At 44.3% G+C, this 23256-nt stretch overlaps 1 protein-coding gene across 1 annotated transcript in view; it reads right to left on the bottom strand.

Annotated features, from left to right (window-relative positions):
- Positions 1 to 22272, bottom strand: part of LAPTM5 (lysosomal protein transmembrane 5) — a 144095-nt gene extending 121823 nt beyond the window's left edge. Inside the window, exon 1 of the mRNA XM_073670614.1 lies at positions 22087 to 22272. Within this exon, the coding sequence (XP_073526715.1) occupies positions 22087 to 22173 (87 nt within the window). The 5' untranslated portion in view covers positions 22174 to 22272. The remainder of the gene's footprint in view (positions 1 to 22086) is intronic.
- Positions 22273 to 23256: the final 984 nt, after the last annotated feature.

The following is a 23256-nucleotide window of genomic DNA, read 5'->3' as shown; positions in this document are numbered from 1 at the left end:
GAATTTAAAGACACACAGAACAGGGCCACAGTAACAAGGTACGACATGTTCCCAATAGAAAGGAAAGGGTCTGCTATACAGTTATAGGGTATGCAGTGAGTCCAACTGCTGACCAATTTTAGTAAAATCACTACTAAGAATTTAAAGACACATGGAGCAAGGCCACAGTAACAAGGTACGACATGTTCCCATTAGAAAGGAGAGGGTCTGCTAAACAGTTATAGAGTATGCAGTGAGTCCAACGGCTGACACTTTTAGGAAAAACCCCACTAAGAAATAAAATACACACAGAGCAGGGCCACAGTAATGACAACTTCCCTTTAGAAAGGAGAGAGTCTCCCATAGTGTTGGCCTATGCAGTGAATGCAAGGGCTGCCAAAATTTGGAGCACTTCAATGCCCCTTGGAAGAGACGTGGAGGAGGGCATCATAAAAAAATGTTCCCATTAGAAAGGAGCGGGCCTCCTATACTTGTAATGCCCATGCACTAAGTGTATGGGCTGACAAACATTTTCCCTTGAGGGGTATACATGAACATACTGTATAAAAAGTTTTTTTTACGGGCATCATAAACACCCTTTAAAAAAATTAGGTGGGTGTTGCATCACGGACCATGGTCACCCTGGTGATTTGGTGGTGGAGGATGAGTAGAAAGAGGAGGACAAGAGCAAATAGCCAAAATCAGGAAGCATATAAAATCAGGAAGTGTGGGTGTGAAAAGGTGCATGGGAATACACCTCCCAAGAAAGGACACTGGATTGGAGTTTATATTACGCTGCTATCATTTGGTGGTGTTGAGAAGTCTGGCCCAATCCAGACCTTGTTCATTTTTATAAGAGTCAGCCTTTCAGCATTTTCAGTTGACAGGCGGATGCGCTTATCAGTTATAATTCCACCAGCGGCACTAAAAACCCGTTTTGATAAAACGCTGGTGTCAGGGCATGCCAGGACCTCCAAGGCATAGAGAGCCATTTCATTCCACGTATCCAGCTTGGATACCCAAAAATTATAAGTCACAGAGGAATCACGGAGGACGCTGGTACGGTCGGCAAGTTACTCCCTCAGCATCTTCCCAAACTTTGCACTCCTTTTGAGAGTACCCGGTGCCTCAGGGCCTGTCCGATGGGAGGGTCTGAGAAAACTCTCCCCGAACTTTGACAGTGATCCCCTGTTGTGTCTCTCTCGCCTGTACTCCTTGGTTGTCCAACTAAGTGTGCCCTCTGCCACCAGCGTTTTCAGATGGGAATTTTTTTAATAGTTCCGCAACAAGGGCCTTCTGGTACAGCCCCATTTTTGTAGACCTGTCTGCCGCAGGAATAAGAGAAATAAAGTTCTCCTTGTAGCGTGGGTCTAGAAGTGTCACCAACCAGTAATGACTGTCACCCAAAATTTTGAGAACCCGAGGGTCATGGGAAAGGCAGCGTAACATAAACTCAGCCATGCGTGCCAGACTACTAACAGGCAAGACTTCCGTGTCCTCAACAAGAGGATGACTGACCATGCTCTCCTCCTCCTCTCTGTCCTCTGGCCATCCATGCTGAACAGACGGTATGAAAGCTGTGCAGGTAGTACCGTCTATAGTGCATGAAACTAGCACCTGTCCTTCCTCCTCCTCCTCCTCTTACTCATTGTCAACCAATACACGTTGGGATGAGATGAAGCTTGGCTGTGTGTAATCACCCTGTATGGTTCCTTGCTCCATCTCATCGTGCTCTGCCTGAATGCATCCTCTTTGTTTTTGAGCTGAGAGCGTTCAAAAGACAGAGAAGCGGGATGGTGACGCTAATTATGGCATCATCGCCGCTCACCATCTTGGTGGAGTCCTCAAAGTTTTGGATGATGGTACATATGTCTGACATCCATGTCCACTCCTGAGGTCTTATGTGTGGAGTCTGAACTGAATACCGATGGCCTTGTTGATGCTGGTACTCAACAACTGCCCTCTTCTGCTCACAAATCCTTCCCAACATCTGCATTGTAGAGTTACAACGCGTGGGGACATCACACACCAGTCTGTGAGCCGGAAGCTGCAAACGCTGCTGAAATACTGCAAGGGCGGCGGAAGCTGTAGCTGACTTTCTAAAATGGGCACACAGGCGGCGTACTTTAACAAGCAGATCCGGCATCTCCAGGTAGGATTTGAGAAACCGCTGAACCACGAGGTTAAGCACATGGGCCACGCATGGTACTGTGTGAGCTCGCCTTGCCTCAGAGCCGCCACCAGGTTCCGGCCATTGTCACACACGACCATGCCTGGCTGTAGGTTCAACGGTGTGAGCCACAGATCTGACTGCTCTTTCAGAGCTGTCCACAACTCTTCAGCGTTGTGCGGTTTGTCACCTAAGCATATTAGCTTCAGCACAGCCTGTTGACGCTTGGCCGAGGCAGTGCTGCAGTGCTTCCAGCTTGTGACTGATGTAGTCATTTCGGAGATGGAGGCTGAAGGGGAGGAGGAGGCTGAGGAGGAGGAGGTGCAGAAGCTGTAGACCGCTGGGGCAACCGTAATTGACCTAGGGCTCGCAATCCTTGGCATCGGGAGGATGTGTTCCGTCCCAAGGTCCGACTGGGTCCCGGCTTCCACTATGTTAACCCAGTGTGCCGTCAGCGAGATGTACCGTACCTGCCCACAAGCACTTGTCCACTTGTCCGTGGTTAGGTGTACTTTACCAGTAACTGCGTTGTTGAGAGCACGGCTAATGTTTTGGGACACGCGCTTATGTAATGCGGGGACGACACACCAGGAGAAATAGTGGCGGCTGGGGACCAAGTAACGGCCGGCGCCATCAGGTTGCGGAATGCTTCCGTCTCCACGAGCCTAAAAGGCAACATTTCGAGCGCAAGCAGTCGTGAAATGTCAGAATTTAGTAGTGTGTCCTGTGGGTCGTTTGCAGAGTATTTGCACTTGCATTCCAAGAACTGGGGAATTCTCTCAGGCTCACCGCAAGCACAGGAGAATTTTCCCACGCTGTCAGTGACATGCATGAGGTGAGCTGAGTTCATTGGACATGAACTCGGCTCATCTGGATGCCGTCACAGCCAGACACTGAGGAGCGCAAGCATGCCTGTGCTTCTCTGTGTCTGCGGCATGGCAAGCTGGATGGCAGCTTTCGGCTGCGATCCAGCCTGTCATGTGAATGTAGCAGAGCTGAAGATGTCCTGGGAACCATGGAAAAGTAATGATGAGGTTGCTTTATTATTTTACTTTCATTGCAGGAGATCGTTGGCTTCAGCTGGAATGGGCATGATGGTAAGTATGGTTAAATTTAGAACATTAAAGAATTGTGTGTTTATTTCAATTAAAGGACTTTTTTCTGGGTGTTGTGTTTTTTTTAAATACTTTACTAGAAATTCATGGCGGTCATGTCTAATATTGGCGTGACCCCATGAATTTCGGGCTTAGGACCAGCTGATAATACCAAGCTTGCCCTAACCCCTTTATTACCCAGTGAGCCACCGCACCAGGGCACTGGATGAGTTGGGTACAGCGCCAGAAGATGACGCTTCTATGAACGCGCCATTTTCTGGGGTCGGCTGCTGACTGCAATTTGCAGGGGGGGGGGGGGGGGCATAAAGCTTGGGCCTCCCTGCGCTGCAGATTCCAGCCCCCAGCTGCCTAGTTGTACCTGGCTGGACACAAAAATCGGGCGAAGCCCCGTGTTTTTTTTTTTTTTTTTTATTATTTCATGAAATTCATGAAATAATAAAAAAAAGGCCTTACCTATATTGTTGTGTCCGGCCAGGTACAAATAGGCAGCTGGTGGTTGGGGGCAGCCCGTTCCTGACTGCTGTACCTGGTGGACAAAAAAATAGGGCGAAGCCCCACGTCAATTTTTTTTTAATTATTTCATGAAATTCATGAAATAATTTAAAAAAAATTGACATGGGGCTTCGCCTCTTTCCCCACTAATCGGTCTCTTTTTCTCTTCTCCACTGATCATTCAATTTCAATAACTGCTGAAATCTGTCTACAAATTAGTTTCAGTGAGGTATCAAATTACACTTGATGCTATAAAACTATATGGAGAGTAAATGGGGACGATGGTGGAGGTAGAAAAAGCAAGAGCACTCAAAGAGAAAATGCTGCGGCTATTATTGCAAAGGTGGAAAAGCTACTAGAAATGCAGGATAAATGTCTTTTAGTGTCCAGAAATAGAACTATTACTCGTATGTAAATTACAGCTTATTTTGAAAAATTAACACTTTAAGATTGAATCTAAGAACTAATTCTTTACTGTGCTTTTTACCACTGCCTATACAGTACCTGACCACATTTATCGCTTTCACTGATTTATCAGAATTTCTGCCATCATAAAACAAGGGCAAAGGATTGTGCCTTTTATGATTATTATCAGCTTTTAACCTTGCTCTGTACGTAACTCACTGGCTGCTGCCTGTTTTCTGCACCCATGCACATAGCTCACCACTAACTGGAAACGTTTTCATCCTCCATTTTACTGGTAAGACAAGTTTCCATTCTCAGTTAAACTTGGACTCCCTTGAGAAATAAATACATAATCTCTGAGCCAAGATACTCATCTCAGGATGGCACCTGCTATCACTAATGCAACCACAGACAGCAGCTGCTGCAAGATGCCCGCTATGTCTATTTATTGCACGGACAGCTACGTCTATATTTATGACTTTCGCAGCAATATCAGTATTTACAGCTTTTGCTACTACTGTATTTCACAGCAACTGCGGTTCTCTCTGCTTTCCACAATTGTGTGGCAATGCACATCTTAGTATACTGCAGACTATAAAAAAAAGTCCTTTTGTAACTATATACTTTATGGGACTGGCGCACAGTATTCAAGGAGTATACTGTATATTTCAAAGCCGTGAAGTCATTTTACTGTGCACGGAGCTTTGTTATCATGAACCTTAGAGGAAATCTGCCAGCTGAATATGCTGCCCATTGTAAGCATAGTATTGGGAAAGATCTACTCCTCTATTAACCTCAACAACAAAAAATACTGAGCCATTTGGCTAATAAGAGCTATCAAGGAATACAGCAGACTGAGAGTCACATATTGGTATTTTAATGGCAGCACTCAACCTTTTCCTCTCAGCTGTGAACAGAGTGAAGGAGGCAAGCAGAGCGACCGCCTATAATCTGTACTGCCCTGTGGAATAATGGCAAATGTATATACTTTTACATGTCAGTATCTGATATAATGTAAAGCAATTTTTTTCAAGCAACTATATTTAAACATTTGCATATTGGGGTCAGACAAACGTTTGAAAAATTGTACGATTTTTATCCAGAAATCTCATACAATTTTCATCCATATTGTCAACCATGTGCCATCCATGTGGTTATATTTTTCCTTTGTGTGATATCTGTTTTTACAAAAACATCATAATCATCATCAACGTTATAAAATGTACATGATCAAATACAGTTTCCTACTTTAATAATGACAATACAGATGTATTGTTATTTTTGGGCACCCATAGACTTTAATATCCCGTCCAATATACGCAAGAGAATAATGTATGTTTCAATTTTTCTCACACAGACACTCATTCCATGTGAAAAACTGTCATTTGAACAGTCCTATTGGTCAATGTGGTGTCTGGTTTTTACTTTGACATCACACGTCCATATAATATACTCATCTGAACAAGCCCTAAGGGCCTAAGAGCAGCTGGATCCAGGCTGGATTGATAACATCTTTGGAAAAGATTTTTTTTAAATTTGCATTTGGGACACATTATTAAAATTAAAATGTCCACGTTGCTATAACAGAACTGATAATTTGACAGTTCCTAAGAAGCCGTGTTAAAAAAGCACATAATTTTTCCCAGCTAAAATGAAAAATATCAATAACTGTGGGCAGCATGGTGGCTCAGTGGTTAGCACTAGTGTTGAGCGAGCACTAAAATGCTCGGGTGCTCGAATCTCGGGCCGAACTCGCCGTGATACTCGGGTGCTCGACCCGAGCAACGAGCCCAATGTTAGTCTATGGGAGACTCGAGCATTTTTGCGGTGGCACCCCCGGCAGTCTTTTAAAAGCCTAACAAGTGCCCAAAACGATAGTGACAGTGCTCAAATGACATGGGGACAGCATGGGGATCGCCCCAGGAAGCATTTCTGACCCCCAGGTCACTGCTGTCAACAACGTGGTCAGAGGTATTAAGCCACTTTTACAGGCTCACAATAAAACGAAAGTGAAACTTTTTCCTGTGAAATATGTTAAGGAACATCCTTTCCAGGGAAAAGACTTGTGTATAAGTTAAAATAAATGACCAAAAACAAAAATACTCCTCCACACCTTCGGCTATGTTCACAAGTAGCATTTTTTATGCGTTTTTGCACTTTTGTATTGCTTTCAACTATGACAAATGCATTCACCGGGAAATGTCATTTTAACATTTTACAACCTTATCTGGCCATGTGCTGTGTGACACATGCATAAAGTGCTGAAAAGACATGGGAACAGCATGGGGAAGACCCCTGGAAGCATCTCTGACTCCCAGGTCACAGTCTAAAAGTGTGCCCATCATAAGTGATCCTTGCCGCATCAGAAGATGCAGACTTGCAACTCTCCCCATGCAAGTTCTAGTCCCAGGGCAGTGTTCAATTGTACCTCCCCCATTCCTTGCAATACAAGCGCAAGTATGCAGCCTGCCACCCACCCACCCCCAGGCTGCAATACCATACTGCTTGCTTGCTTGAACTTGAAATTGGGCCTTTTAGGCATGTGGAGGCGGAATCTGGCCACCACATCATGGCTGTGTTGGCGGCCTGGAATCCATACTCAGTCCCCAGCCGCCCGGCGGCCGGGTGTCCATACTCAGTCCCCAGCCGCCCCGCGGCCGAGTGTCCACACGGTCCCCAGCCGCCTGGGGGCAGTCGGGTGTCCATAAACGGTCCCCAGCCGCCCCCATTTCTCCTTGGAACATCCCCCCACACACTTTTTTTTGCCCGGCTTGCTTTAGGCAGCATTGGACGAGCCCACCAGAGAACCAGACTCCTCCGGTGGGCCCTGACTTCTCCATCGGTGGAGTTGAGAGTGCCAAGGTGAGGAGCATGATGATGATGACAGAAGTTAGCATCTGCTATGTTTTCTTTTAATGCAAGTGTAAGTGTGCAGCCTGCCACCCACCCACCCCCAGACTGCAATTCATACAGATAGCTTGCACTTGAAATGGGGCCTTTTAGTTTAGAGGAGGCCGAAGCTGGCCACTACCTCATGGCTACTTCGGCAGCGAGGTATCCATACTCAGTCCCCAGCCGCCCCTATTTGTCCTGGTGTGCCTTATACATAAGATTAAGCGCGTATACCAAAACATTACCTGTGCCCTCCCCAGTGCATTTAGTGGGAAGGAGAGCCTATTCCGCTGTAGTGTGTGCATGGCAAACCACTGTTCATGGTACATGCGAAGATGCCTCCCACCTTGCACCTGTCGTTGCAGACTTGCAACTATCCCCATTCAAGTCCTTGTCCCAGGGCAGTGTTCAATTGTACCTCTCCCATTCCTTGCAATGCAAGCGCAAGTATGCAGCCTGCCACCCACCCACCCCCAGGCTGCAATACCATACTGCTTGCTTGCTTGCACTTTAAATTGGGCCTTTTAGGCATGTGGAGGCGGAATCTGGCCACCACGCCATGGCTGTGTCGGCGGCCTGGTATCCATACTCAGTCCCCAGCCGCCTGGTGGCCGGGTGTCCCCGCTTGCTCCCCAGCCTCCAGGGGGTGGCCGGGTGTCCATACTCGGTCCCCAGCCACCCCTATTTGTACCGGTAACCTTTCCCACACTTTTCTTAGCCTGGCCTGCTTTAGGGCAGCATTGGCTGAGCCCACCGGACTATCAGACTCCTCCGGTGGGCCCTGGCTTCTCCATCAGGGGAGTTGAGAGTGCCAAGGTGAGGAGCATGATGAGGATGATAGAAGTTAGCATCTGCTTTGTTTTGTTGTAATGCAAGCGCATGTATGTAGTAGCGGCTAGGCCTGAGGAGGTCAGCGTTTTGGCGCATATCCTACCTCCTCCGAGGATTGCTGGATGTTTTCCTGCTACTATCCAAGTTCTATGACTCCCGTTAAAACAAAGCTTCAGGTGATAAATGATGGATGAGGTAGTGGCAAAGGAGAAAGAGCAGGAGGAACAGGGACCATTCACATCAATATCAGGCCAGTCAACCAGATATGTCTTGTAGGATATGTTTCTGTAACAAAAGGAGCGGTTCGGCTACACAGTTAAAGGGCATACAGTGAGTGCAATGCCTACCAAAAATTTCGAGGCACTCCAATGCCCCTTGGAAATGACATGGAGGTCAGAGGGCGTTAACTAAACCTTTTTTTCCATTTATAGCAACTGGGTCTCCTGTGCACTGTTGGCCTAAGCAGTGAATGGAATGCTTTCCAAAAATTATGAGGTACTGCAATGCCCCTTACAAGAGCCATGTGTGGCACCCCAGGGGTCTGGTCACCACAGTAATAAAGATTACGTCGGAGAGCAAGTGGGAGGTTTCCTGGTCAGGATCCCTTAAACATGCAACATCCTCCTGCCCCAGTCCTGGGAGGGGAGAATTCTGCCATTATAAACTGGATCTGGGGTGGGGTTGAGTGAGTCAGAGAACAGAGAACAGTCAGAGTCAGAGTGAGAGCAAAGGAAAGTAACAGCAAGGAGCTCTGTAGGAGCTAGGAGCTAAAGACGAGGGGCTGGAAGCTGAGCAGAGCTCGCCCTGGCAGAAGACAACAGGAATCGGACACAGGAGTCCGAAGCTGTGAGGACTTATATATCCAGCAGCAGAAACCAGCCGGCAGGGGATTTCAGGTCCTCTGGCAATAGAAGCCCGGAGGCTCGTTCACAAGCAAGGGACCAGCACCGCCGTCGTGGAGCGGAGGCTAACAGAAGGCCCCAAGTCACCAGCCATACGGGTGAGCACTACACGGTACACTCAGGGACGTGGGCTACTTCTACCCGCTTACAGCAAGGTAGCCAGGAAGAGTGCAGACAGACGGGGAGGCCTACAACTCCACCTGGCCAGGGGAACTCCTGGTTGCTCACAGACTGACCAGGCCTCTTATGCTAGCCAGTACTCCCGGGAGGGTCTACCTTATAATAATCAGTAAAGACCCCAAACTGCACTGCAAAGACTCTGAGTCATTCCTGCTGCGCTCGTGCACCATCACCCCCATCATCCACACTCACTGTCCTGAGGCTATACTCCTCCCAAGGGGAGTTATCCCATTTTATGCTGCGCACACAACACCAGCCTCAGAGGTCTGCCTCGCAGCGGTGGTACTCCCTGACCGCAATCCACGGGTGGCGCCGTCGGACAATTAACCTCAAAACCTAAGAAAGATTGCCACTGGTTTGACCAGCCTGAGCCACGGGACCGGGTCACCGCCACGGAGACTACAGACCCCAGAGACCCGGCACCGGGTATCCCACACACGTGTACACACGGCCCAGGGGGCGCGTCACATGCAGTACAGCATATTACAAACATAAGTCCCATTATTGGGGAGTGGGTGTCCCATAGTATTTGCTTATGCCTTGCAAGCAAAAGCTGCCAAAAATTAGGACGGAGCAACTTGCAATGCCCCTTACAAGAGCCATGCAGTACAGCATATTACTAACATAAGTCCCATTATTGGGGAGTGGGTCTCCCATAGTATTTGCTTATGCTTTCCCTGCAAAAGCTGCCAAAAATTAGGACGGAGCAACTTGCAATGCCCCTTACAAGAGCCATGCAGTACAGCATATTACAAACATAAGTCCCATTATTGGGGAGTGGGTCTCCCATACTATTTGCTTATGCTTTCCCAGCAAAAGCTGCCAAAAATTAGGACGGAGCAACTTGCAATGCCCCTTACAAGAGCCATGCAGTACAGCATATTACAAACATAAGTCCCATTATTGGGGAGTGGGTGTCCCATGGTATTTGCTTATGCTTTCCCAGCAAAAGCTGCCAAAAATTAGGACGGAGGAACTTGCAATGCTGGCACCCTGGTGGTATAGTGGTGGTGGAGGCTGAGGATAAGGAGAAGAAGATTAAACAGCCGAAACGAGGAAGCGTATACCCATGTGTGGATGTGAAGCGGTGCATGTGAATGCACCTCCCGAAATAACACAGTGGATTTGACTTTATGTTACTCTGCTGTCATTTGGTGGTGATGAGAAGTCTGGCCCAATCCAGCCCTTGTTCATTTTGATAAGGGTCAGCTTGTCAGCATTGTCAGTTGACAGGCGAGTGCGCTTATCAGTTATAATTCCCCCAGCGGCACTAAAAACACGCTCCGATAACACGCTAGCGGCAGGGCAGGCCAGGACCTCCAAGGCGTACAGAGCGAGTTCATTCCAAGTGTCCAGCTTGGATACCGAATAATTAAAAGGCACAGAGGAATCACGGAGGACGCTGGTGCGATCGGCAAGTTACTCCCTCACCATCTTTTGAAATTTTCCACTCCTTGTGAGAGTACCCCGCGCCTCAGGGCCTGTAAGCTGGGCGGGTGTCAGAAAACTGTCCCAGAACGTTGACAGTGTTCCCCTGCCTCTGCTGGATTGGAGTTGCATCTCTCTCGCCTGTACGCCTTAGTTGGGCAACGAACTGTGACCTCTGCCGCTAGCGTGTTCAGATGGGAATTTTTTTAAGAGTTCTGCAGCAAGGGCCTTCTGGTATTGCCCCATTTTTGTAGACCTCTCCACCTCAGGAATAAGAGAGTGAAAGTTCTCCTTGTAGCGGGGGTCTACAAGTGTCACCAAACAGTAATGACTGTCACCCAACATTTTGACAACGCGAGGGTCACGGTTAAGGCAGCGTAACATAAAGTCAGCCATGCATGCCAGACTGGTAACGGGCAAGATTTCCGTGTCCTCACCAAGATGACGACTGACCATGCTCTCCTCCTCCTCCTCCTCTTCCTCCTCCCCCCTGTCCTCAGGCCACCCACGCTGAACCGACGGTATGACACTTGTACAGGTACTACCGTCCACAACGCATGATAGCAGCTCCTGTTCTTCCTCCTCCTCCTCCTCTCCCTCATTGTCCCCCAATGCACGTTGGGATTAGATGAGGCTGGGCTGTGTGTAATCGCCCGCTACGGCTTCTTGATCCATCTCATCATACTCTGGCTGCAATGCCTCCTCTTCAATTCTCTGCAGAGAGCGTTGCAAAAGACAGACAAGTGGGATGCTGACACTAATGATGGCGTCATCGCCACTCACCATCTTGGTTGCCTCCTCAAAGTTTGTCAGGATGGTACATATGTCAGACATCCAGGTCCACTCCTGAGGTCTTATGTGTGGAGTCTGACCTGAATATCGACGGCCATGTTGCAGCTGGTACTCCACAACTGCTCTCTTCTGCTCACAAATCCTTTGCAACATGTGGAGGGTAGAGTTCCAACGTATGGGGACATCACACACCAGTCGGTGTGCCGGAAGCTGCAAACGCTGCTGCAACACAGCAAGGGCGGCGGAAGCTGTAGCCGACTTGCGAAAATGAGCTGACAGGCGGCGTACTTTCACGAGCAGATCTGGCAACTCGGGGTACGATTTAAGAAACCGCTGAACCATGAGGTTAAGCACATGAGCCAGGCATGGTATGTGTGTGATCTCACCTCGCCTCAGAGCCGCCACCAGGTTACGGCCATTGTCACACACGACCATGCCGGGATGTAGGTTCAGCGGTCTCAGCCACAGATCTGCCTGCTCTTTCACAGCTGTCCACAACTCACAAGCAGTGTGAGGTTTATCACCTAAGCTTATGAGTTTCAGCACAGCTTGTTGCCGCTTGGCGGAGGCAGTACTGCAATGCTTCCAGCTTGTAAATGATGTGGTGATATCTGAGATGGAGGCTGAACATGAGGAGGAGGAGGAGGAGGATGCGCAGGAGCTGTACACTGTGGGGGCAACTCTGACTGACATAGGGCCCGCAATCCTCGGTGTGGGGAGGATGTGTTCCGTCCCAAGGTCCGACTGGGTCCCGAATTCCACTATGTTTACCCAGTGTGCCGTCAGAGAGATGTACCGTCCCTGGCCACAAGCACTTGTCCACGTGTCCGTTGTCAGGTGGACTCTCCCAGTAACTGCGTTGTTGAGGGCACGGCAGATACTTTGGGACACGTGCTTGTGTAGTGCGGGGATGGCACACCAGGCAAAATAGTGTCGGCTGGGGACCGAGTACCGAGGGACGGCCACCGCCATAAGATTGCGCAAGGATTCCGTCTCCACCAGCCTAAAAGGCAGCATTTCCAATGCAAGCAGTCGTGAAATGTGCGAATTTAGGACTGTGGCCTGTGGGGCGTTAGCTGCGAATTTCCGCTTTCGTTCAAAGGTCTGGGATATGGACAATTGAACGCTGCGGTGGGACGTGGACATGGACGTTGATGCTGTTTCTTGAGAAACTGCCATAACAAGTGAAGACTGAGAGGAGGGGGCATCTTTACATGCAGTATGGACAGGGGATTGCCTTGCACACACAACAGGGGGTTCTATTGCACGCACAACAGTGGAAGAAGCAGTGGTGACACCCGCTGACACTGGTCGTGGACCCTGGGTTTCGCCCCACAAAGTCGGGTGCTTTGCTGCCTTGTGCCTGATCATGCTGGTGGTGGTCAGGATGGTAGTTTTGTCATCTCTGCTGATCCTGGCATGGCAGGTGGAACATATGGCCTTTTTGGGGTTATCAGCAGAGTCTTTAAAAAAATTCCAGACTCTGGAAGACCTACCGCTTGTACTGGCAACGTCCCTCATGTTGGTGTTACGGGGAACGGTTGCCTGCCTTCTGTCTGCGGCCACCACACTGCTTCTTCCTGCCTGTTGTGGTACTCTGCCTCCCTCCCCCTGTGTGCTGCTGGCCTCACTCTGCATGTCCTCCTTCCACGTTGGGTCAGTTACTAGATCATCCACCACCTCCTCCTCTTCCACTTGCGCACCACGATCCTCCTCCTCACTTCCTGGCAATTGTGTCTCGTCATCGTCCACCTCTTGTGACAGATTGCCAACGTCGACTTCCTGTGGCCGTGGCTGTTCAAATATTTGGGCATCGCAACATGGGATATCCTCTTCCACCACTTCAAGCATATCAGGCGAGGGGCCCAAATATGGAAATGGACCAGTGAACAGCTCTTCAGAGTGTCCAAGTGTGGGATCACTTGCTGTCTGACGACACTCGGCATGGTGGGAGGAAGGAGCATCAGGGTGAGGAGGAGTATGCGGTCGAGACTCACGGCTACGAAGAGTTGACAGTGTGGAAGAAAGACCGGAGGTGATGGTGCACAGGTAACTGGAAGTATTGTCTGCTATCCAATTAATAACCTGTTCACACTGATCAGTTCTCAATACTGGTGTTGTTCTGTGCTTCCCTAGTAATTCGGTCAAGAAGTGGGAGCGAGATGATGTGGCTGTTGGTTGTGGCACATTTTCACCTTGGCCACGGCCCCGTCCTCTGCACGAACCATCACCAGAACGTCCACTTCCACGTCCCTTGCCACGCGCCTTGCCCATTGTAAATGAAGTAAAATAGCTTACACTTGCACTATCAATGGAAAAAGGGTAATAAAGAGTAGATTAGAACCGTGGAAGAGGAAAACCACAGTTATTGTTTACTGGGGTATACCACACTTTTTTAAATAGAGATATTTGCGGCTGAACAGTGAGCGACACACTCAAACTGCTTTTTTTTTAGATACCAAAGGCCCAAAACTGGATAGTACAGCGATTTGACCCGTGGAACTGCGAAACCACACTGGGATGTCGGGCCTACACAAGACTATTTTCAACAGATATATTTTTGTGTCACAACAGTCAGGAGACACTACTGTTTTTCTTTACGGAAAAAACTACCAAAACCTGAATAATAGAGATTTTTTACCGTGGAACAGCAAAACCACAGTTATAATTTACTGGTGTATACCAGGCTTTTTAAAATATATATATATTTGCGGCTGAACAGTGAGCGACACACTCAAACTGTTTTTTTTAGATACAAATGGCCCAAAAGTGGATAATACAGAGGTTTGTACCGTGGAACTGCGAAACCACACTTGTATTTCTCGGGCCTACACCAGACTATTTTCAACAGATATATTTGTGTCTGAAAAATCAGGGAGACACTATTTTTTTTTTTTTTAAAGCAAAAAATGCAAAAAGCAGGATAATAGAGATTTTTTACCGTGGAACAGCAAAAGCACACTTCTGTCTCTCTGGCCTACACCAGACTATTTTCAACAGATATATTTGTGTCTGAAAAATCAGGGAGACACTATTATTTTTTTTATACAGCAAAAAATGCCAAAAACAGGATAATAGAGATGTTTTACCTTGGAACATCAAAACCACAGTTATAATTTACTGGTGTAAACCAGGCTTTTTAAAATATATACAGTTATATGAAAAAGTTTGGGCACCCCTATTAATCTTAAGCTTAACGTTTTATAAAAATTGGTGTTTTTGCAACAGCTATTTCAGTTTGATATATGTAATAACTGTTGGACACAGTAATGTTTCTGCCTTGAAATGAGGTTTATTGTACTAACAGAAAATGTGCAATCTGCATTCAAACAAAATTTGACAGGTGCATAAGTATGGGCACCCTTATCATTTTCTTGTTTTAAATACTCCTACCTACTTTTTACTGACTTACTAAAGCCCTTTTTTTGGTTTAGTAACCTCATTGAGCTTTGAACTTCATAGCCAGGTGTATGCAATCATGAGAAAAGCTACTTAAAGTGGCCACTTGCAAGTTGTTCTCCTGTTTGAATCTCCTCTGAAGAGTGGCATCATGGGCTCCTCAAAACAACTGTCAAATGATCTGAAAACAAAGATTATTCAACATAGTTGTTCAGGGAAAGGATACAAAATGCTGTCTCAGAGATTTAACCTGTCAGTTTCCACTGTGAGGAACATAGTAAGGAAATGGAAGAACACAGGGACAGTTCTTGTTAAGGCCAGAAGTGGCAGGCCAAGAAAAACATCAGAAAGGCAGAGAAGAAGAATAGTGAGATCAGTCAAGGACAATCCTCAGACCACCTCCAGAGAGCTGCAGCATCAACTTGCTGCAGATGGCGTCACTGTGCATCGGTCAACTATACAACGCACTTTGCACAAGGAGAAGCTGTATGGGAGAGTGATGCGAAAGAAGCCATTTCTGCAAGCACGCCACAAACAGAGTCGGCTGAGGTATGCAAAACCACATTTGGAGAAGCCAATTTCTTTTTGGAAGAAGGTCCTGTGGACTGATGAAACCAAGATTGAGTTGTTTGGTCATACAAAAAGGCGTTATGCATGGCGGCATAAAAACACAGCATTCCAAGAAAAACACTTGCTACCCACAGTAAAATTTGGTGGAGGTTCCATCATGCTTTGGGGCTGTGTGGCCAATGCCGGCACCGGGAATCTTGTTAAAGTTGAGGGACGCATGGATTACACTCACTATCAGCAGATTCTTGACAATAATGTCCAAGAATCAGTGACAAAGTTGAAGTTACACAGGGGATGGATCTTTCAGCAAGACAATGATCCAAAACACCGCTCCAAATCTACTCAGGCATTCATGCAGAGGAACAATTACAATGTTCTGGAATGGCCATCCCAGTCCCCAGACCTGAATATCATTGAACATCTGTGGATCATTTGAAGAGAGCAGTCCATGCTCAGCGACCATCAAACTTAACTGAACTGGAATTGTTTTGTAAAGAGGAATGGTCAAAAATACCTTCATCCAGGATCCAGGAACTCATTAAAAGCTACAGGAAGCGACTAGAGGCTGTTATTTTTGCAAAAGGAGGATCTACTAAATATTAATGTCACTTTTCTGGTGAGGTGCCCATACTTATGCACCTGTCAAATTTTGTTTGAATGCAGATTGCACATTTTCTGTTAGTACAATAAACCTCATTTCAAGGCAGAAACATTACTGTGTCCAACAGTTATTACATATATCAAACTGAAATAGCTGTTGCAAAAACACCAATTTTTATAAAACATTAAGCTTAAGATTAATAGGGGTGCCCAAACTTTTTCATATAACTGTATATATTTGCGGCTGAACAGTGAGCGACACACTCAAACTGTTTTTTTAGATACAAATGGCCCATAGAACTGCAAAACCACACTTCTATTTCTCTGGCCTACACCAGACTATTTTCAACAGATATATTTGTGTCTGAAAAATCAGAGGCACACTTTTTTTTTTTTTGGGGGGGGGGGTTGGCACCAAAAGGTTAATAAGATGGGTATTTGTACATTGTGAAGGAGGAAAAAAAAAAGAGGATTTAGATTAAAAAAAAGGATTTTTCCTGGCCCCCGGGACCTGGAGCTAAGTCCAGCAATTTCAGCAACAGGAGCAGCACACAGGACTGTAAAGCAGCGTTTGCTTGTATAACCACTGCGTCTCCTATACAGCCTGCCTGCCTGCCTGCCTGATATACCTGGGATGGATATTAGTCCTGAGAAGGACTGTTTGTTTGATCTGGCAGCCTTTACAGACCCTACACTAACTATTTTGCAGGATATATCTCTCCCTAACTCAGCAGTGCTGTCCCTACACTGTCTGATCCGGAGCGACTGTGTCCAAGATGGCGGCGCCCGGTTTTAAATACTCGAGGTGACGCTGTGCGGCCAGTCAATCACTGTAATGCCCACAAACAACATGGCTGCGGCATTACAGTGACTGGCTGGCAATCCCTGCATGTTCATTGGTTCTGTAAAGAGCACCAAACATGCAGAGCGGAGACCCGAGCTCCCGCCCGAGTAACCCGGAAATGCTCGGTGCTCGCCGAACATCCCGAGTAGTGTGATGCTTGGGCGAGTACTGAGCAGTGTCGAGCATGTTCGCTCAACACTAGTTAGCACTACAGCCTTGCAGTACTGGAGTCCTGGGTTCAAACCTCACCAAGGACAACATCTGCAAGGAGTTTGTATGTTCTCCCCATGTTTGTGAGGGTTTTCGCCAGGTTATTATTATCATTATAAGAAAGAAATTTGACAAAATTAGCTCAAATGTCTGATTTTTTATTATATTTCTGCTTTGAAATCCTCAAATTACATTCAATAAGTTCACATAACGGGTTGCATTCACTGGGGATGTGAATAGAGCAGGAATTGAATGAATCACATGTATATTTTTCCTGGATTTTACTGGATTTACTTTCAATCCAGATTTCAACCTATGCATTGTAAAGGTAAAGCTGAAAGAAAATTTTGCACCAAAAATTGATAGTGGATTTTGCTCTGATTTTTATGCAACATGTGGATGAGATTTGTTGTCATCCATTTTGCTGCTATTGTGATACATTATTGGCTTCTGCCCGTAAAACCTGTAAGGAAGAATTGCAGCAAATCCTCTCCATGAGTACATACCCTTTTGAGGTACTACAGCTCATATGGTGTTTTTTAGATGTCCATTTTCAAAAATTATATGGACCATATACAGAAAGTTCAAAGTAACAGAAATGATCATCACGTTCGGATTTTGCCAGTGAGCTCTTCACTAACAAGATATGGTACCTAATGGCAAATTGTGATATAATATCTAAAATAGAGCACATATACCCTCCTCAAATTTTAAATTTCAACACCAAGAAGGAAAATTTGTGAAATTATGGAAATCAAAGGATGGATCAAAATTTTCAAGATATCTCAATTTATTCAGTAAAAAATATGAGCACCACACGCAGAAATACCCGCACTTACACACCTTGTCATGCTATCAATGAGGTTATTAATAGTTGCCTGAGCAATATTTTGCTCAAACTTCCACACTAAATCATATTATGAATGGAAATCATCAAGTCTGAAGACGCTGCATGCCATGGTAGCACGTTTAGGCCACACAGACTGCACACAGTAAAACCAGCAACATGCTGCCTGTCTTTGTTGGGATGAAAACCAGCTCCTTTGTAGAAATGGCCACCGCTAATCAATGTAGCGCTGAGCTAATTGTGTACCTGGAATAAAAACTAGAGGAGGCTGTCTACCATATATTAAGCTACCCCATACCATAATGCTTGGAAAAGGACTCCGTGACGTACCCTCATCAAGGCTTTTTTATGACGTTGTCGATGTGAGTAAATCTTTAGAATTTACCAGATTCACCAAATTCTCCCAGAAAATTTGATTTGTTGCGAATTAATTTGCCTCAACTTAATTGTTCTCACTGTTCTCTTTTCCTCATATACTAATATTCTTCACTACCGTACTGTCACACATGCTATCTGTACAGTTTCTTCAATGTTTTGTGGCTTAGCCTCCCTTTCTCTATGGCTAAGATATTGTCACGTGTGTGTCAGGTGTAATAGATAGTCGCTCTGGATCTAGCTGTAGAAGGTCACTGCGCTTGGAATTGCAGACGACTTCTTAATCCTTCTTCCTTTAGGACCCAGCGGCAACCTCCCTCCTGCTGCTGATTGACACACCCTTGCATGGTAGTTAAAAACCCTCAGTTTGTTTCAGGCAATCACCGGTGATACTTCTATGTTCTTTTGTGCATGCTTGGAGCACTAGCTGTTGGCTGGCTTCTTCTCTTGTGCCCTTGGAGGACAGTTGGAGTTGCTCTTCCGGTGTCGGCTCAAGCTAAGTTAATCCCCTTTGTTTGTTTACCTTGTTGTCTTTAGTTTATAGTGGCACCTGACCAGCACTCACCCCTCCCCATCTAGGGCCAAGCTCCAGGGATATACAGGGTTTACGGTCCTGCTCAGCGATTGGTGTGGAACCAATATAGAGATGGTAGGGTAGGCAGGGTGTTATTAGATCTGCCTAGGGGTCTCCACTTCCCCTTTCCCTAGTGTTTGGGCTTCCTCCCCTTTTTCCCTTCGTGTTGCACTTAGTCTTTCCCACACCTTGCGTGACAGTTATGAGCTGTGAAGTTCTCTCACTATCCAATTTCACCTCAAAATGGCTGCTGCAGTTCCTGCTTCTTCTTTTATACAGGCTATGATAGTCCCTCCTGATTGACTGTGTTATACCATGTGATGTCAAACCTACAAGGAAGGAGTAGCCCACCTAAGGTCATGCAAACCTTCACTGGATGATATGATCTTCTGCAATGTATAAAATAATGGCGGTTATTTTAGTCAAATTGATAGAAGTGAATTGCAAATTGTTTGAGTTCACTGGCTTACCGGTAAATTTATAAAATTTCAACATGACTTTGCTTTGCATCTTATGGATTAATTAATCCCTTTTGATCAATTAACATGATGGACATTTTTGGCCACTGAACTGGTTCCTTTTTACATACAGTATGTAATACTTTTAACAGCCATAGGAAAAGTAAAATATGATTTCTGAAAAATAAATTGGAGGAGAGAGAGTCTGCTAAACATAGCCAATTTTCATTATATCAGAATATTCATTTGTTTTCTTTCCATTTTACTTTTGACTTTTCAAGCACTAACCTTGAATAAATGCATTATTATTGTTAAAAGCAAGTTAATATCAATTATCTAATTTTACTCTGGTAATTGCTATGGAAAATGTTGTAAATTAAGAAATCACGAGCAAAGCTTTTATACGTTGCTGAATGAGGTAATAAAAGCAGATGAGTTGTTATGGAAAATTGATTGAATTTAATCATCCCTTATGTTAGTACATTCAGACTAGAAAGAAGGAAATGCATAAACTGATCTGTGCTATTGACATCAGGATAGCAGAGCTTTCCATATGGGAAATATCTGCTGAATACAAAGTAGAAAATTCCTTCTTCACATGGATACCTGGCAAAGGTGGCTCTTGGAGTTTAGACATGGCTGCCACGCAACAAAGAGGAAGCAGAAGACTTGGTGATGTGACTATGGGATATTAATGAGAAATGATTCATTTTTGATCAGTTTTTGTATAGTTATTTGAATAGCCACCATATAATTGTACACTGCCTCCCATAGCTCCTCTACGCCTGCATCAAGCATCTGTTTGCGTGGTGCCTTCCTATATAGAAAACTTTGTCAAGTTGAGATAATCCCTTTAATTGGATTAAATAAGAAAGTTCAATAATGCCCCCTTTATTGAATATCTATATTTAATATTTCTCTGTATGTTTCACACACATAAAATCCAATAAGAATTTTTTCCCATCATGCGTTTTTATAATCTCCAGGCATTGAAGATGCACTTTTATATGTAAGTCCAATCATTCTTGTGTATTACTTATCGCCCTTGTTTTGCTGTTTCATCAATCGTCTATTAACAGTAACAAAGTTTGGTGTAGATTTAGCACATTTCTGTGTTTTTTTTTACTTAAACTGCTCATCTGCGGCTGAAATTTCCCCAGTACTTCTGTTCCTAGAAAGTTGATATCTCAGTAGGTTTTCCTTCCACTTTGTATGCATGCTAATACTCATAGGCAGAGCAGAGATCTACGCTTATTTCCCTAGTGTCCTTTTATCATGAGCTTTTCATCAGATATTTTCTTATTACAATAAATGTGGCTAAATTATTAAATAAATACAGTGAATAGATCTAATAATATAGGCAGCTGTACAGAATAACTACCGAGAAACTTGAACATTCTGATGATATTAGACACATGGTAGTGCAGAAATGGCGGTGTACATCCATCTTCCTGAAGATTGTGACTCTACATGTCCTGAGACTCCTATTATTGTTCTATCGCATGTTATACCCTTATGCTGTGTATTGTTATATGAATGTTATGTATTCTATACTTGATATGCACCTTTTTCATACATGTAGCCCCACTACAATTAAGGTCACTTAAAAATAAATAAATAATAATATTAAATATTATTGTAAAAGCTGTCTACATTTTTTTTATCTAACTTAGACTTTACAGAGAAAATATTAACATAGTGTTTTATGTGTTTTATTATTGACATTGTCAAGATAGACAACCACAAAGAACAATTCACTTTATAATACCTAACAGCAAACCACATATATGTAGTATTTAAAGGGAACCTGTCACATTCCGAACACTATTAACATGCAGATATGGGGCTAGTCTGCAGGCCAATAGCATTCTAAGGCTGCCTGGCTGTCGCACTGAAAGCCCGGCTGCTGGGAGGAAATTATTTCTATTATTATTATTAATATGTATTCCTCCTAGCAGCCTCAGGCTTTCAGTCATAGAGGCGCAGCCGGCGTGGCTTCCGTCACTGCTCAGTACATAGTAAGCAGTGGCTGTCAGTAGGCCCTGCCATTGACTGTCACTCGGCTCTGCACTGCTGAACAGGCTGGCAGTCAGTGCTGTGGCGTACTATGTCCTGAGCGGAGGCTGATTCCGTGCCGTCCTTGCCTCTATGACTGAGAGCTGGAGGCTGCGGAGAGGAATAAACTTCATTTTCCCATGTAGCCACACTTTAGGACAGTGGCCGGGCAGCTTTGGAATACTATTAAGGTGTAAATTACCCCTATATCTGCAGGCTCCTTTTAAGTAGGATTTGTCACAGGACCTCACAATACAATCTGTATATATTTTAAAATAGATGTTTCAAAGAGATTTTAGACCTGATGAGGCTCCTATACTAAATTAAAATCCATGTAAGATGAATTGTGTAATCCTTAAAAATGTTCCTTGCCTAATATTGGAACAAGCAATCTATGAGCCCAGCACTACCTAGACTAAGAAAAATTGTCATTCTAATTCAAAGAGTATACAGCCATTCTGGTGTGGATTTCCCAAATAATTACACCTGCCTCATCAGGTCTAAGACATTTATTTAATAAATGAACAACTTGAAGAATTTAATTTCTTCTTGCCATTTCCTCGCAGCTAATTTCTCAATGGATTACCAGTTCTACTTTGTTGAAAAATAAAATGCAATTTGAAGCAAAGATATAACACCGTATTAGTCAGTACTAATTGGATCATAAAGTAATACTATGTATGTCAGTGTCTACAGCAATTTATGTTTCAGAATAAAATGGACGATAATGACTGCAATAGAAGGCAGAATTAGAAATTATGAAGAAAATCTTTACTGTAAATACACAATTTATGTCAGATATTACAAGATATTTTCTGAAATAATACATAGTAAAAAAATAAATAAAAATGTGAGATCAGTGTTAGTAAGTCTCCATAATCTATACGTGTTTTGATGCAAACGTGACGACCCCTGGTTGTTTACATTGAAAAAATAGATAGTAAAGGCGCAAATAAAAAACCACTCACCAAATGATATATTGCCAAAACATAAGCCACATGTTGGACCTTTAAGCGTCTGAATTTGCCAATTCCTTTGATTTGTTCTGGTGTCATGTTTGTTGCTTGTAGTTTCTGCTGGGTCACTGTTTTGAGACAGAAATTAATTTAATGTGAAGACTTAACCCAACTTCCTTCCTCTGCTCACACTCCTTTACGCATGAGTCAAAATGTGTGAGATTGTAAAGATATGACTAGTATAGTGGCCAGTTTCAAGCTTTGTAAATTAGCATGCACAGACATGTGGTTTACCCTACAATGTTCATATACGAGTCCCTTGATATTTAGATGTGACTGGTAAGCTGCTTTAAACTACCAGGACTATAATGTTACATGGTTTGGGCAGCATGAATCTAATGAGAGGTTCCCTTTAATAAGGAATAAATATTTTTATCAACTTTTTGTGGTTCATATTGTTTTTCTATATTTGAAAGTTAATCCAAAAATAAATAAAAATAATACTAAGCAGATCAATATTTGAATTCTTTCCAAACCACGTATTTGTCCTAAAATAGATTCTTCCATTTTATTAATTATTTAGTTAACATTAACAATAATCAGATATTTTTCAAAAGCATACTCACAAAATTGGTAACAATACTGTCCTTCTGTACAACATATTTTAAAGATTTTTATTGATGCATTGTTAAATACATTTGTGTCAAAATGATGAAATTATTATTTTAGTTAAAATCTTATTAGTTATTACTGGGATTCCTATTATTATTTTATAGGTTATGGTTGGTCGATTTTCTACAAAATGTTCTAACTCAGATTCCTTTAACAAATTGTTGACACAGACATTAGCTTTTCCTTCCTCGCTTTCCAAGAGCCATGACTTTTATATTTTTTAGCAGACAAGGCATATTTTTTGCAGGATGAGTTGTATTTTTTAGTGGCTCTATTTAATTCACTGTACAATGTATTGTAAAAGGAAAAAAAAAACTTTAGGGTGGAATTGAAGAAACCACAACATAGAGAGTATGCTGCCTATGTACTGTATGTTCAAAAACAATTTCTGTGTTCGTTTAGTTAAAGCACCACTCCAGTATTTTTTTTATTATTTCACTGCTGGAATGGTACTTAAAATCCAAGTCCCCTGCCCCCTGTCTGATCCTCACCTTCCGGTGTTTTCATCTG

Source organism: Phyllobates terribilis, unplaced genomic scaffold (assembly GCF_046119375.1).
Source record: "Phyllobates terribilis strain yellow unplaced genomic scaffold, ASM4611937v1 Scaffold_2__4_contigs__length_985480577, whole genome shotgun sequence".
NCBI lineage: Eukaryota > Metazoa > Chordata > Amphibia > Anura > Dendrobatidae > Phyllobates > Phyllobates terribilis.
Note: the sequence above shows the minus strand (reverse complement) of the source record. Positions and strands in the feature narration are given on the sequence as shown.